The following is a 17,461-nucleotide window of genomic DNA, read 5'->3' as shown; positions in this document are numbered from 1 at the left end:
TGTTTATTTTTCTATGTGAGTCTTAAAAGAAGTGGTGCTTCGTGGGAGGAGACAAGGAATTGAGTTTCAGTATCTGTAATCTTGTTTTCCAACTTGGAGTGCTCGGTAGAATGTGCTTCACCTGTAAAATACATGCTGTTTCAGAATCCTGAATTAGAATCCTGCTATTTTGCCAGAAACCTGCCACAGGAGTTACTCTAAATGCTTAGTCTTCACACCTCTGCCTCTAGCTTTTCTCCTGCTCTAGGAGAGCAGCACACCTCCCAGTGTATTATCTACTTCCGTCAATCAGGATGCTCTCATTCAGTGCTCTTGGACCACTGGAGGGGTGCAAAAAAGCATTCCTGAACTCGGATTTACCTGTATTTTTTTCCTATCCTTGAACTTTTCTACCATTCCAGTTTGTAACTAATAATTTCTACTCTAGTCACATATGTTGCTGTATAATCTTCCATCTAGAACTAGATTAACATAAACTATTATATGGGAATGCAGCATGACATGTCAAAATTCGGTCAGAAAATTTGAGACTTTGCAGTTTATACATTCATGTGGTTATGTGAACTTCCAGCTTGTGCTAGTTGGCTTACAGATGCAGGTGGCTTAATCATAGGTATGCATGGGATTCCAGGTATTTCCTTACATAACCAGTCTGGTTTGGATGAGAACACTGTTCCTCCCTCATCACTCCAGCTACCTTCTTTCCTTGTTGAGCCAACATTTGCGGGGATCTCAGAGAAATGGGGAAGACTCTTCAAAAGCCCTGATATTTAACTTGGAAGAGAACAAATGCTTGTCTTGCTTGATCATCCATGGTATCCCATGATGTGGACTGATGATGCCATGAGCTTCTAGGAGACCCAGGCTAAGTGGGGCCGGACACCTCTGTATTTGATTGCTACTGATGTCCAAATGTTTCCTGCCTCTGTCATGTGTCTCCTTACGGTGACCTCAGAGGAAAAACAACGCAGAGGATGTTTTGTGTGTGACCTGACTTATCAGGGACAATCTCTGATGCTGTTCCCTCTGCAGGTGGCTCACTGAAGCCAGGTTTCTTCATGTCTGTGTCATACATGTTGATTAATAGAAAGAATTTTTATCTATCTACTGAGGCCCTAACAACACATACACTGTTTGGAATGGAACTCTTGCTGAAAAATAGAAACCTTAAAACAGTATAGCAGTCTTTGCCAACTCCTCAAGCACATTGACTCTATCACATGTAAATAGACTGTCAAGACATTTCTTTTTGAACTATAACAAATACCCCAGGTTACTTAAGAATGGTCATTGAATGATTAAAAATGGAACTGGAAGTTTTCTGTTACTTTCCATTTACCAATTCTGGTGCTCATAAAATGTCTCATTCTGTAAGCCAGTCTGCTCTAGATCTGGTAATGTATATTTTAAAATCTGTATGTTAGGCACTCAGATCCTGGGTTTTAATATCATTCTTCAATAAAGACAAAAGGATGATTCTAGGACTGCAGAAGGAAGTATATAAGATGGAGCCTGAAGTTTCCTGTAGTTCCGACCAGAAAGTAAAGAAGTCCTGAAAATTCCACAATGATTGGAATATGCCAAAAGGGCATATAGCTGAAAGAGTTTCCAATAGCCAAATCTGGAGTCACTTGACCAAAAAGCAAAAAATAAGTATGTTAGCATTGGATTATAACCCAAACTACAAAAATATGCTTAGATTAGATATGATTAAATACTTGATTGAATAAATAAATGGAGGTGTAAGTCTAAGTTGTGCAAACAGTACAATAATGTGTCAGGGAGATAGAGGAACAGAAGAAGTTTGCAAAGTAGGCATAAGTCATGCTGATAGTATGTGCCCTTACTTTGATGCCATGAGGATGGCACTTACCTCTGACTGTGGCCTTCCCTGCCAAAACACATATTCCATTTCAACCATGAGAAAAACATCAGTCAAATCAGAGGAATCTGAAGAACTGTCACAAAAGGAAACTTCACAATTAAATGTAGTGTATTGTCCTGGGATTGTGGAAGAGAGAGATTAGAAAAAAAAATTGAGGAGTCTAGAAAAGTATGGACTTTACTTCAGAATTATCACAAATGTACTATATTAGCATGTAATGTATATGCTAGACTAAAATGTGTTTCTTATTAGTATGCTATTCATTAATATGAGTTAATATGTTATTCATATTAATAAGAGAAACTTGCATTGAAACATGCAGAACTCTGAACTAACTTTACAACATTTGTGTAAGTTTAAAACTATCAAATGATGTTCATTAAAAAGAGATGTATAGTCAGGATTGGAGAAAACTTAGGAAATATTTTTTTGAATAAGTTTTGTTATGTCCTTTCTCTCTGGTGAGTGACTGCCACCAGAGCACTTTTCTGTATAAAATCATGTCTTTCTATACCTGAGGTTACTCATGAGTCAATACACAGAGAAAATTGCGGGGGAAGTCCAAATTAGTAGAGGTATTGATATATAGAATATATGGAGTGTTATTTTGTGTCTATACAAAATTGTTATCCATGAGGGGCTAATAGTTCACAATTCTTGATAGTTTCTCAATGATCCGGTTTTCTTTCTGTCACAATCAGCATCTTGATTTATGTGGAAGATCACCCTTGGATCTTCGCCTGACTAGCCCGTGCGGGAAGCCATAGGCACATGGCACACTGTGCCCTTGGCTAACTGAGACCCCAATATGGCCTGTTCACTGGGCATGCAACAAGGGTGATGGGCTGCAGTCTCTCTTACCTGCTCTTGTTTGATTGTGCTAGGACTTCCTTTTTAAACAACTCTAGGAAGACAAATGTTGCATTCATTCTGCTTTTCAGCAGGTAACCAGTCTGCCCTGAGACACAGTTTCCTGTGTTTCTTGTGCTTCCTGACCTTTTACTTCATTGGAGGGTCCAGAGAAATAGACATATCTGTTAGCCAGTCACAGTGTTGTTGTTGGGTGGAAGTACCGTTGGGACTGCCTTCTGCCTGCCCCTTTTTCCTAACCTATAAGCTTATGACTTCTCTAAAATAAATGGACATTCTTCACCTCCAGTTTGTCTCCGGTGTTTCTGCTACAGAAGAGCACTGTCGCCTCACCCTTTCGGTAGTCTCAGGGCCTGCTGGACAGAAGACCCCAGAGAGATTTAAAATAGGTTAGCTAAGACACGAAGAAAAGGAGATTAATTTTTAAGCATATCACATCTAATTGACCTAGTTGATGTGAATTATCTGATTCACAGGGAGATATCAGCTCTGCCATAAGGTGTTTCATCACATAGTTCTGAAATGTGACACATATACTCTTTCTTGAAATAGAAGAGTGGAGTTAAAGGAAACAGTGGTAAACTATGCAGAACTTTATGTGATGGCTACAACTTTCCTGTAAGGCGGAATTCATCCCAGAATATTGGAGATGCCTGTATGCAACTGAGAGTTACAAAAATAGTCTTAGAGCCTTAGAGCCTTAGGTAGTTGGCAATTGACTGGTATTTCTCCCTTGTACTTCATGTTGCACTTGACTTTTTACAAAAAGCACATGATCTACACATACCATCTTTTATGATTTATGGTTTATGATTTCATTTGATTGGAGCGTGAACATTTTGGTCTAACCATTAAATTTCCCCCAAACTTGATAAGATTATTTCCCCTTGCAAAGCTGAAAAGAGGAGAGTGGAGTGTCTAGGAATTGGATCATCTCCACTGAGTGTAGCAAGAAATTGCATTCAGCAGTTGCCTGTTTATTAAGCTTCAGTCTGCCTAGAAGTTGCTGCTTAATGGAGGGGACAGAGAATTGCTGCATGTTTTCCAGTGAATTATTTTTTAAATTAAAAGTTCTGACAACTGAAGGTTATGTGATGTCAAAGTTAGCTAGGTAGACTAATATGTTCTGATAAGGCATCTTAGGCCATTAACTTCTCAGTATCCCAGGCAGTCAAGGAATCATAGCATGGATCAAGACAGGAGGTTTACACTGTGATTGTACCACCTCTATTTGCTCTGTGGCCAACTGGTAAAAGGAAACTTTTCCTTAAGAAAGAATGAGTTCATTATGTGTGTGGTGCCATCAGCATGACACTGCTCAGCATGAGGAGGGAGAGAGGAGATACATGTAAATGATTTCAGTTGAGGCGGTCAAGAACTGTGTGATCTTTACAGGACTACCTCTGTCATCCCTCTCCTGAGACAGGCTAGGAAAGGATGAGATATGAAGTAGTTCTCCTCTGTGCCTGCTTGTTGTATGGGTCGCTGGTCAGATCCTCGCTAAAAGTTGTTTGGAATCCTGAGACCATTTGCTCCTCAGACATCTGTAAATCTTCAAGTTAAACTTCAGTGCTGTTTGTCTTCTTCCAAAAGGAGATATTATCAGGACACAGTAAATAACACAAATATTGCTGACGAAGGGTCCTTGTGTATCTAGGCTTTGCCTTGGCATTATCAGGTCTAACTTTTATCGATCATATAAAAATTTCCCACTCACCTGCTAGGCCTTCCTGAGTGACTCCAGAACTTGCTGCTGTGAATATCTGCAGTACATAGGCAATGTGTTGCCCGAATCAGATGGTAGGAAATGATGATGGTGTGACTTCCTAAGACCTGCATCATCTCTCACTTCATGGTTGACTTCTGTTGGAGTGATTCATACAAAGAATGGCAGAATAACAGTCAGTATGTTAACAAATTTTGGGTGTCACTAACAACATGCATGGTGTGCCAACCCAGCAACGTGATGATGTTTAAAACGCTTTCTCAGCACTTGGGTTTCAACACTACATGGCCAGCCTAAAGACATCTGTGCTTATTCAGAAATGCCTTCAGATGCAGCTGTTGTGTGGCTACCCGCCCGTTGTCCAGAGTTTCTATATTTCCGTGCCAAGCCTTTAGCAGTGGAACCAACCCAACTGGCAAAACAGGAATGTAACCAATCATCCCTTTGATATGAGTCATATTAGCTATTTATGCCAAAGAGGTTGCTGAGACATTACAGGAAGTATATGCACCTCGTGCCCTGCTATGACACGTTTTATTGAGTTAGCTAGACTCACATATATATTTGTAATCTACAGTCTGCTCTCAGGGACACAAGGTTCATGTTGTAAACAGAACCACAATGCAAGGATATCTTAGCTTTGCAGTGACCCCCTGTGTGTCTCTAGAGTTCCAAACAGCAGATAAAAACCTCACCAGTTGAGAAACTGTTAGCTTTGTTATCTCTTGGGGGAAACACACACACTTTTTTTTTCAGTCTAATGCCTCAGGGAGTATCTGCCTTACCCTTGTCCAGATTTAGCTATTATCATAGAGTAAAGACTAATCATTGAGGTCTGTCTGTGTTGTTTTAAGAAACTTTACCTAACAAAAGCTACTACACACCAAACATTCTAAACATAACTCACTTGTGAAATTCTGACAGTGTTTTCAACTCTAGTTGTCTTTCAGAGACAGCATTGCCTTTCCATATGATTCAGTCAGTATGCCACCTTATAGCAGACTTGTGCAGATTTATTTAATCTGCTAAACGCCAAACAATGGTATGGATGATGCTGATTTTCTTTAGAGCACATCAGAAATCTCTGCCCACCAATTGATTGATATATACTGAACCCTACCTGTGCATCAGGCAGGTGAAGAACTTGAAATATAAAACCGAGTAAGATGTGGCACCTGTCTGCAGTGCTGTCTCTGTTTAGTATTTGTGAATAGGGAAGCAGACACAGGGACAGATGATTCTGGTAAGCTCAGTGGTTCTAAAACCCTCACAGTTAAAGCTCAAGGAGAACCTGCATTTTCTAACTGAACACCACAGTTTAATTATAAGCAAGTAAAAACCCACTTGATTTATACCAGTTGTCTTTGTAAGAAAGCTAACACAAGCAGTATGTATTTGCCTCACGCTTCGGCCATCTGTGACCCCTGGCTGGTCACAGGTCTCAGTGGTGCCTGAGAGCTGCAGCAAGTGGTAACCTCAGCAGACAGTTGCTCACCTTATTACGCACTTGGGAGTAGCTGGGACCACTGCTTGAGGTTATACACACCCTAGGACATCATGGAAGTTTTAGATTTCCTTCAAGGAATCTGCTCTAAAGAGGATTTGCAATAAAGTGCTGTTTAAACAAGGCAGCATTTCTGTTCTTCTCTAACAAGGGCTGGCAAACTGTTTCTATGCAGGTCCAGATGGTAACTGAGTTAGGCTCTGCCAGCCACCTGTGCCCGGTGGCACCTACAGAAGCTCAACCATTGCAGCAGGAAAGCAGCTCCAGAGAGGGCATAGAAGGGCACAGTTGTGTTCCAGTAAAACTTTACTTACAAAAACCAGAAAGTGAGGCACAGGTTGCCCCCCTCCTCCAGCCATAGTTTGCCTGACCCATGCTGTGTACACTGGGTTTTTTCAATCTTGATGAACACTGAGACTTTCTGAAAGGGAAGAAGCCAAAAGGAGTAACAAGCATTACACTTGATGTCAGGAGCCCCCCCCCTCAAGACCTCAAAGCCCAGTTCTTTCCTGCAGCTTTCCTTCTATGTAAGTCAGTGATCTCCTGTAACTTTGGTCTTTTCAGTAAAACAAGGGAATGGCCAAGTGACTTCTGAGATACCTGTGCGCACCAGCATTCTGTTTCAGGAAAGACTAAATCTCACAAAGCTCAAAGGGAGAAGCATAAAATCTAGTATCTAGGTCTTAAAAATAAAGCTCTGTAGATAGGAGTGGGCAGTCCCTGGTTCAAGCAGTGTGCAGGAATGGTTTAGCTTCAGCAGATGACTCTCTCGTTAGGAGTCATCCAAGTGACTACCCCCACACAGGGTGATTTTAGTGTGTGTCAGTGGGTGTGTGTCCAGGACTTTGTAAGCCCTGGGCTGACAAGGGCACGTTCCCAAATGTTGTGATGACACTAGGTACCATCGGGGTAGTGAGGGAATTCCCACCCCTCGTTCTATCATGAGAGAGGGCATCAGACATGTTCAGGAGTGGGCAAAGAGACCCGAAGGGGCAAAGGCCAGGGATGTGCTATCTGCCTAGCTTGGAATCCCCATATGTAGCAAGTTCAGGAAAATGTTGCTGTCCAGAGGATGTAGATTAGTACTCAAAAAGTAATCAGAATTCAGATCCTTGTTGACAGCAAGGTTCTGAGAGTGTGGAGACAGCTCACGTGGAGGAAGTGGACTGTGTGTTCTTGGTGGAGTCAGTGGCCAGAAGTAGCAGAGTGGGCGGGAGCCACCGGAGGCTGCCTTTGTACTGGCCTGACAAGGAGTGGTTTGTGCACTGCTGCACCTGGAGACCGCTGAACGCTGCCAGGAGGCCACAGGATGCGACGCATTCTGAGCCACCTGTTAGCCACCTTGTATCCAAACTCCACACAGGGTGGATCCCTAATGTCCACCACCTTGAGGTTCCCTCTTCCATGCTGGCTTGCTGTGTTTGTATTTCTCTGCATGTATAGTTTCTGGTCGAGGCAGTCTGTGTGTATTGGTAATACTGAAATGTGTCAAATGATTTTAGCCAGAATGAAAATTTATGATTTTTCTTAAGTTTCAACATTTTTGTGTTTCTCTTAATGTCTGTTAGAAAAGCAGCCCATCAAAGTGTTATAAATACTATGCAAGCTAAAGCATTGAAAATGCAAATCATTTTAAAGCTGATTTAATGAGATATTAAGTGAATAGTATTATGTATATTTACATATGGTAAAAAAATGAGGGAAATAGGAAAGCAGTAAGTTAATAATAGAAATCTGTTATGTTTAAAATCTATTAAACTCTGAAGTAAAACACACAAAAAAGCTGTTTTCATTTTTCTTACTGTCACTGGGCCCTTTTCTCTATCACAGCCCCATTACTGGGCTAAAATCAGATGATTTCCTTTTTTAAAATTTTTCATTAAGAAAATGCAGTCATTTTCAGAGGCGAACTAAAAGATGGGGAAAAGGAAAGAGGCTGGAAAAAAGTCCTATATCATCCTTTGTCAGTTGCCTCACTCTCCCCCAGAGGTCTCCCCTTTGAACCCATACGTACACTTTATCCTGGAACACTTATCATGAATGTACTTTCTGGCTTTTTTTATCTCAGCATATCAAATAGCCTTATGACAAACTCCTGTGTGTGTGTGTGTGTGTGTGTGTGTGTGTGTGTGTGTGTGTTGGTTTTGTTTTGTTACTTTCAGCCGCTTGCCATTCCTTAAGCTTAAGATAGTTTCTGCTTATGCTTTACTTTGGCCCTGATGCCTTTGTGAGTGCAAAGTTACCCTGGATCCAGATGCTAGAAGCTCAGCCGCATTTCCTTGGGAAGCTTTAGACACCTCATTTTTCTTGTCTGTAATTTTCATTGGTGTTTTGTATTTTCAAGTTCTCACTTGCATCCTATCATTCCTTTTTTCCCCTATTTGCATCTGATATCCAAACCTTGAATTTGTGATGTATTCCCTCCAACACACACAGTGAAGTCTCTTTTTTCTCCTTTTAAAATATCCCAAACATCCATGAAGATTTCATGTCCAAGAGGATACATAGCTGATTCCCTCTGGTTTTACCTTAATAAAGTTTTCACATTGTATTCACGTCCCCTATAATTTTGCTCCATACATTTAAAAGATTTGCCTTTTTATGCATACATATACAAGTTAGTAGCACATTGCCTATCGCATATATTATTTGATATGGAATTTAGCTTGGGACACGCACTATGTAAATGTCCACTACATCATTCTGGTTCAAGATTTGCTTGAATCGGGAACTGTGGTCTTTCAGTTCGTTTTGGATGGCTGTTATATGTGAACAATCACACTTGGGATTAGTATTCTTAAAAAATTGATGTCTAGAGAAAAAGTGTCCTATATCTAAGAAAAAAATAAATGATTCGTCTTTTTTTTTGTCATTTTTACAGACTGGATTACAGTGGACCTTCCAGGGAATTCTTCTTCCTGGTATCCAGAGAACTTTTTAACCCATATTATGGATTATTTGAATATTCAGCCAATGACACATACACAGTACAAATAAGTCCGATGTCTGCTTTTGTAGACAATCACCATGAGTGGTAAGTCTTTTTCTGCAACAGTTTTCTTCAGTTGATTGTCTGACATTCTGCTTTTTTCTTTTTTAACAGGAACTCAGATTTCTTTTAACATGTTTTTCCTCGGGGGAAAAATCACATTTTCAACTGAATATTTCATTTCAGTTTTATTTTTGCTGTCAAATTTAACTATATAGGCCATCTCCAAAACAGGAGTAGGTTATGTTCTATAGATCCACTCTAAAGTGAACTGAGCAGAATTCCGAAGATATTTCCCACTGAAGAAAGGTTACACATGATGATAGTGTCCTGGAGAGATCCCTAATCCCTCTATATATGATTTTGGAGCCCCAGTTGGAATGAAGAGGGGAAGGCGCACACCCAGCAGCCAGGAAGCTTCTCCAGCTACCCTTAGGGAAGTGGCTGACACAGGGTAGGACTTGGGGAAGGCAGGACGAACAACTGGAAGTCTGGCTGCCATTGTGCCTGGGGTGTCAGCAGGAGATGGGGTGACCTGGGTCAACAGCAGGAGTTGATAGTCACAAGCACTGGCCATTCTGCAGTAGCCCTTGGAAGGTTTAACCAGGATTTGCTCTTTCCCTAACTGCTCATACAAAATCACCCAAAGAAAACTGATTTAGGGTTCCCATGTAGAGACTATTTATTCTCAGAATCCTAAGTTGTGTTCTTTGCAAATATCCTTACATCATTTTAAACTGCTGCATTTACAGACTTTAAATATTTGCATAGTTCCTAGTAGCTTGTGCCTGTCCATTTTCACTGTGAGTAACAAATAATATGAATCGGGCTCATGGAAAAAGCTTCAAGATGGGAGCTTAACATTGGCAGGTGAAGGGCCTGGACATTTAGGATGTATTTTTCAAGTTAACTTCCGTTTAACTGTGATTTGAGGTCCTGCTAACTGTAGCTATTCCAGTTGTGCAAACTTGAGTGAAAACAGAGAAAAGCAAAGCTGCTGGAAATTAATCTTAAAACAGTTGCCTAATACTAAAATTACAAATTGAGGAAATGAGTCTCCATACAGATTTAGCCTTTTGAAAGGCATCAGGCTTTCAAAGAGCTGGAAACTTGAATACCTTCAGAAAAGAGTGTTCATCTCAGGCAGCAAATTTAGTCATAACAGATCTACTTCATAAAGTTTCCAAAGTGATTCAGAGTAGAATTGAATCTTGCAAGTTTAGAGAACAAAGTGTCCCATGAGGAAACTCCCCACAAATGTCCATACGCATCATTCTTGAATGGGAGAATACGGCTGGAAACTTTTTAGCCTGAGACTGGGCTCTTTGTCACAAGGGAATAGCTACTGAATTTGTATTTGAGAAATTCAGCTAATATTCAGACATACAACCCAGCAGGATGCATTTTCCCTATCTCCCCTCCCCCCATTCTGTCCACATCTCTTGGAAGAGGTTTGAAGAAATTGCCCTGAAATGCCAGTGGGAGATTTATTTTGGCAGTGGGGGTTCTGTGTGGTAGACATTATTGATGCAGGGAAGATGTGGAGCAGCATCTCTAAATAACAGAATGACAGATTTCTTTAACAAGCGGATGTGAATTAGCAGTTTAACAAAAGGCATGGCCTAGAGTGCACACAAACTCCCATGGACCTAGTAGGAAATTGATCTTGAGCAAACTTAGGATGGTTAGAATTGGAAGGCATTCTAGAAAGCAAATAGAACCGTTTAGAAACTGCTGCATGGCGTGTAAGGATCTCCTGTGTTTCCTCTGCAGGTTCCGGTTCAGTGGTAGGATCCTTGGTCTGGCACTAATACACCAGTACTTGTTGGACGCCTTCTTCACACGGCCCTTTTACAAGGCTCTCCTCAGAATGTGAGAATATTTTTCTTGATTTTGTATTTTGCATAAAAAAATGTAGTCTTTGAGACTCTTCTGTGAAAGTCATTGTTCATTGGATCACTTTCACATCTGTTGTCACTAGCTTAATGCTTTAGATTCAGACTAACGGAATTTCAAACAGTTACTGTTTTTCTTGCTTTTTACCCTTAATTCTATCTAGCCACAACTTCTTAGTTTTGCCCTACACCAAGAATTTATTCTCTTTTGTTGCAACACACATTTTTTCAAAACAATTGTACTTCAAACGCAGCACTGGAATTCTTGTGGTCTTAATACTGTTTATTAATAGAATAGTTGTGGGTAAGTCATAGTGACTCACAGCCAACATTTGTTACAAGATGCATTTTGTATTTTGCTTGATGCAAACTTTTAGCTGTCTTCCGTGTTCTAAGTTTCATTCTTTTTGGTTTTGCATTTTAATTGTTTGTCAAGAATTGAGAATGTCTTACTTTCCTTGAAGGTTCCCTCTATGTAAAATAGTAATTTACGCTGGCAGCTTAAACTTTGACATTCACAGAGTTCTTTTTCATTGTTATCACAATGAAAGATTGCAATGCTTGTAAAATGTAGAGCAAACCATGTCTGGCCTGCAATCAGTACCTAGTCGTTTACAAGGCCGAACAGGAGGAAACTGTGGGGTAGTAGCTCAAACTTGCAATGAAAGAGCACTGAATTACTGCTTGGTTTCTCCGTGGCTGAATCCCCACTGAGGTCAGGTACTTGCTTTCTGTAAAATGCAAGCTTAGACTTCAAAGGAGCCAACTCAATGTTTCTAGGGTCCTTGTTTGTGGGGGGAAGTAGATTAGGAGAAAGACTACGCCTACCTCCCTTTCATTGTCTTTGCAAATACAGCTCTAGGTAATGGCCACCTTTCTGCCTTTCTCTGGTCTGCTTTGCATCTTTCCATTTCACTGATTTTTGTCTCGTCTCTTTAATGCTTTGGGGGTAAACAATCTTTATAAGACTGCTTACACTTGGTTCAACTTCATACCCTCAACATATATTAGCCTGGCTTCTTTGCACCTTGATCTTGTAAATTGTACTTTAGAGTCCTCATGCTGTCATAACACTCTGCTGAGCACTGTCCCTGCCCCTTTAAGGCCTGGGTGTTTCTTGCCCTGCCCTCCATGCCACTTTGCTCTTCTATTCTCCTTCTACCTCTGTGCCTCTTTTAGGGTCTTTCCTCTGATTTGCCTTAAAATATCCATTCCTCTGATTTGCTGTTCCAGAAGTGTCCATTGTTGGCCCCTGTCTAACTCACTTGATTTGCTGCCATGGAGGAAATTCTTTCCTTGTTTTATCTGCTCACACCCAAATCTGCAGCCTCAATCCTGCTCTCTTCTTGGGATGTAGGCTCATGTGGTTAACAGTCCAGTGATTATTTCTACTTGCAAGTCTCATAGGGACCTCAGAATCAGCAGGCTTAAAGCTAAACTCATAAATTCCCCACCTACAAATATGCCTTCTTCCTTTTGTCTGATTGCAGTTAAATGATACCCATATTCTGCAGTTATGCTAGTCAAAAGCTAAGTTTCCCTTAGACATGAGCGGCTCGATCATGTTTTGCTCGTCCTGATCTTTGATCTCATTCCCATGGTCTAGTTCAAAAATCATATAGGGTATTTTTTCCCACAGTACTCATTATTACTTCAGAAATATTTTCCCCTCATGACTGGCAATTAATCTGAGTTTGCAACCTGGTCTCATATGACACTCCAATTTTAGATATCCTTTTATATACCCTACCCCAATAAAACCACAAATTTCTGCATCTGTGCCCTACAAGCCTCAGATTAATCTTGTTTCTGCCTTTGATAGCCTACCTCAATAACACCCCTTGTCAACTTTGGCCAGATTTGCATGGTGATCTGTTAAGTGTTCTCCACCTTCTAACGAAAACCATCCAACCCCCAGCTCAAGCTTAATTAACCTCTACACTGAGGCTTCCAGAGGAGCTGTATGTCACTCACACCTCACGGATGACATGTGATTCTCCATTTGAGACCTTGCAGTCTTCCCAAATCACCAGGCTCCTCAGAATGACACTCAACAGCTGCTCCCAGCTGCCTCTCTGTGCTTGTGCTCTGGAAATTCTCCCTGTGGTTGATTCTCTGGCACTGCCAATAAGCTAGGAGTATTCTGCCTACTCCCTGCCGTTGTGTGCCATTCATATTACTTGTTCCTGCTTTCCCCCTTGTCCTCAATGTTCCTGTTTAACCACTCTACAGCCTGTTCATCAAACAAAATGAAAGGGAATGTATTGCAAAACTACTGTAGCAAATTAAATATTATCACCTCACAACAGGGTCTTGTAATACTTGCTCCACGTCATCTAGATCTTCTCCATTCAATGAAAACAAGTGGTAGAAGCATGGAAAGCCCTTATTTTTATAGAGGAATTCCGTGGTTTACTGTTTTCAGAAGCACAAGAAGAATAAGAACCTTGGAGAAAGGAGGCTGTAAATGAATACAAATCACATCATTTAATTTTTTTAGAAATCAAAAAGTATAATATTGTAGAAATGTAAAACAAAATTTTAAGGTAATAGAATCAAAAGGAATGTTAGACTGAAGTTGTCAGCCCCAGTTCCAGCTTGAGCTGATATTGATTGTGGCTATGTACGACTGACACTGTTCCTCTACATCGAATGTATACCAACTTTCTGAAGTATTTCACAGGTTTAGTTACTGAACTTGACCGGGAACATTCCAGAAATCATACCTACTTGTTGATTAGTGGTGTTCTCGACTTAAACTCTTGAGTTCCTTTCCTCATACCCCCCTGCATTTGTTTCTGTTCATTGTCCCCCTAGTCTATGTGACCTAAGTGATCTGGAATACCTTGATGAAGAGTTCCACCAGAGCCTGCAATGGATGAAAGACAATGACATCCATGACATCCTGGACCTCACATTCACTGTGAATGAAGAAGTGTTTGGCCAGGTTTGTAAATGGGCACATCTGACATCCTAGTGCAATAACTAAAGCTACTGATTAGGAAAAATGGCTAAAAAAGCAGATGCTTATTTATTTGTAACTGTTCAGTTGATTTAAATCCAGATTCACACAAAATGATAGTCATTTTTGTTTTAAATATTGTTCTAATTCCAACTGTAGGTGAAGATGTTCTGTTTTGCAAATTGTAATAACTCTGTGTATGATAAACAACCCCCCTTTTATTGCTAAAATATGCAGAGAAATTTGAACATACGCTTTGTATAGAATACAGAGGGTTTTTTAATAAAAAGTTTTGTGCTCTTCTTTTATTTAAAAAAATTATTTATTTTTATTTGTAAGGGAGAGTTACAGAGAGAGTAGAAGCAACAAAGATAGCTTCCCTCCCTCCCCAATTCACTCCCCAAATGACTGCTATGGTCAGAGCTGGACTAATCAAAGTCAAGAGACAGTATCCAAGATATTCTACCGGATCTTCCACTTGAGCATAGGGGCCAGTTGTATCCCAGGCCATTAGCAGGAAACTGAGTGGAAGAGCTGGGACTTGAACTGGCATCAATATGGGATACCAGCACCACAGGCAGAAGCTTAATGTCCTAGGCAGTTGTATGTGAATCATTACACAGTTTGTGCTATCCCACAGATGAATATTAAGTTATCTAATCAACATTCCTGTTTAGCTGTCTTTCAGATTTAAGAATAGAAATTGTTCATTTTGTAGCTCTTCAAAATAATCCGTGGATAACCCTTGAGAATATAGAATATATAATTGTGGAATATAAATATATAAGATCTATTGTATAACATATAAATATATAAATATATGAAATTATGGATACACAACATAAATATATGAATATAAATGTATATTCATATATAGTTGTGCATATAATATATAATAGATAAATTACATTAAAACTATATAAAATACCTAATGACATATTATACACATACATACACAGAGGTTAAAGGATTTAGTTCTTGAGGATCTTTGATGTAGTTAATAAACCAATACTTGGGATGCCCACATCTCAGATTGGAGTGCTGGAATTGAGTCCCAGATGCTCCTGTTCTGTCCCAGAAATTACGTAGTATGTCATATGTAATATTCCTATTTTAGCATTAATGTTTGTCTGATTTTTTCATTTCCTGTGTTTTGAAAAAGACGTTCTCAATCAAAATTCACTTGAGTCTGACTCTGCTTCCTTAAAGTAAACCTTTCCTTAGTTATTGGCTGTTTGGACATTCTAGATTGTGAACCTTAGAAGAATTTAGGAAGTGGCTTTGTTAAACATTCTAATAACTGAGGATTAGTCTCTGAAGCCAATTCATTTGCAATATAAAAGATTTATTTTGTTAGAATTTACTTTTTAAATTTTTTTGTGATACAGTGTTTTAGGCTCAGGGATTTCCCCTCTCACCCTCCCCATTCCACCTACTCCTTTAATGTTTTCCCCCATATTATTACAATAGCGTAGTCCTTCAGCAACAGTCAAACTTCACCCTTAGAACTTGTAATACATGTCTCTGCAACCACTAGGGTTCCCAGGCATCAGCCCAATGCCCAGTTTTAAGGAAGCATTGCCAAGTCCCTGTGTTCTCCATCTAGAACCTCTCAGCCTGCTTGAACAATGCACTGGGGATAGGATAGGAAGAGGCAGGCAGCTGATTACAGCTCTTTGGTGCCAATGTTTTTATGATATCAATATTCCTTCATATGAATGATCATGTGGGGATATGATAGTTGTTTTTAGCCCTTGTTTATATTACTGTGGAAATGAGGTCTTCCTGCTTTTCACTTATTCAAAGTCAGGGTTTGTGGCAAATTAAACCCATAAGTATAAAATGGTTTAAAATATGTCCTAGCAAAAACTGATAGAGAGAAGAAAGGGAAAGGTAGAAGGAGGAAGCAGGGGAATGAGCGAAGTGGGACTGACTTCTTGTAACCATACTATTGGAATGCATAAAAAAATATATTCCTTCTTGGTCAATCCCTCTGTGTGTGTGTGTGTTTAATTTCAGATTACTGAACGAGAACTAAAGCCAGGGGGTGCCAATATCCCAGTGACAGAGAAGAACAAGAAGGAGTACATCGAGAGGATGGTGAAATGGAGGATAGAGAGGGGTGTTGTACAACAAACAGAGAGCCTTGTGCGTGGCTTCTACGAGGTAAAGACAGGCCTTGATCTTCTATCGCTGTGCTGTGGCTCATCCTCCTGTACTACGTGGAACATTTTCATTTTGTCTTCTGTTCCATTGGAAAGTCCAGCATTTTTTCTTATGTGTTTCAGGAGCATAAATAAGCTTACACCACTTGTTACATGAGATCACTGAAATACATACTGTGCCCTGAGTTCAAGGAACATTAGAAGGTTTATAGTCACTAATGATATTTAAATCATACTTGTCATACTTAGATATGGTTTACCAAATCTTATGCGTTATATATGAAATCATTATAGCTATGAGTCAGAATGAGCTATTACATGTATTCTGTGTGACTTTTCCTGTAGGTGCACTAACTGTTTTTCATAAGAGAAAAATAAATTGCATTAATCATGAAACATTCTGTTGAATGAAATTTTATCAAGTTGATCCTAAAAAAAAAATCTAACTATCTACACAGGAACATCTATATGATTCCTGAAACTCTCTGTACCCCCTTTTTTGTTTCTGATGAGACTTAATTGTAGCTGCTGTTTCCTCAGGTACTTATGTCATGCCCCATATTCTTATTATCCCACAGGTGGTGGATGCCAGACTAGTGTCTGTGTTTGATGCAAGGGAACTGGAATTGGTCATCGCAGGCACAGCTGAAATAGACCTAAGTGACTGGAGAAACAACACAGAATACAGAGGAGGTGAAGTTGGGTTTATAGACAACTGGATTTCCAATGATTTTAAGTTGGAGATTTAAGGGAGGTGGTTCAGCATGCTGGTATGAACACAGGACAGGCAGAGCAGAGGCAGCTATATTCCCTACTCTTCCTAGTTACCTCATCTGTCAAGTGGCTCAAGGATTGTTTACCCGTCAAGGATTTCATAACTCTTAATAGTGGGTGGGGAAATGTGACCAAAGGAACACTAATTAATTACTTTATGATGTCGTTAATGACGCAGTGGGGAGCTGATAGCCAGCTGGTCAAACTCCATCTATTCCATTTTCATTTTAAAATTTAAAGAGTCCATGTCCAGATGGGAAGATACAATGCAGTATACATCTCTACTTTCAAATCAAAGGTGGACTCCCAATGGAACTGTTAAATATGTCTTGACAATAGGATGCTAGACTCTCTGCCATTGTCTGTACCTGCAATGTCAGGATATATTTAAATAACAGAAGGCTGGACTTACGACTGTTTATGAAGCACTATACTATTTTAATAATATAAGAGAAATCAGTGGGGGGGAATACTTTAAAGACTATATACATACTTTATATATAAAAATAAAGACAAAGTGATTAAAAAAAAAACTTATAGAGGCACAACTTTGTCTTCTTAATTAGCACAGATTTTCTGTGGTCCTATTCTCTTGCCATTCACAGTTGAAACACGAATGAAATAAGATAGGGTTCTCGATTCAGCATATTTAGCAATAGTGAAAAGCACAATTACTAAATAAGTTAGCCAA

General features: G+C 39.7%; 1 protein-coding gene across 5 annotated transcripts in view; it reads left to right on the top strand.

Moving 5' to 3' along the window:
• Positions 1-17,461, top strand: part of HECW2 (HECT, C2 and WW domain containing E3 ubiquitin protein ligase 2) — a 396,630-nt gene that overhangs the window by 359,718 nt on the left and 19,451 nt on the right. For all 5 annotated transcript variants that reach the window (XM_004576960.3, XM_058664754.1, XM_058664753.1 and 2 more), the window contains 5 exons: positions 8,867-9,019; positions 10,748-10,846; positions 13,687-13,816; positions 15,851-15,997; positions 16,575-16,689. In XM_004576960.3, the coding sequence (XP_004577017.2) occupies positions 8,867-9,019; positions 10,748-10,846; positions 13,687-13,816; positions 15,851-15,997; positions 16,575-16,689 (644 nt within the window). The remainder of the gene's footprint in view (positions 1-8,866; positions 9,020-10,747; positions 10,847-13,686; positions 13,817-15,850; positions 15,998-16,574; positions 16,690-17,461) is intronic.

Source organism: Ochotona princeps, chromosome 5 (genome assembly GCF_030435755.1).
Source record: "Ochotona princeps isolate mOchPri1 chromosome 5, mOchPri1.hap1, whole genome shotgun sequence".
Classification (NCBI taxonomy): Eukaryota; Metazoa; Chordata; class Mammalia; order Lagomorpha; family Ochotonidae; genus Ochotona; species Ochotona princeps.
The sequence above is the reverse complement of the archived record's forward strand: the minus strand, read 5'-3'. Positions and strand labels throughout refer to the sequence as shown.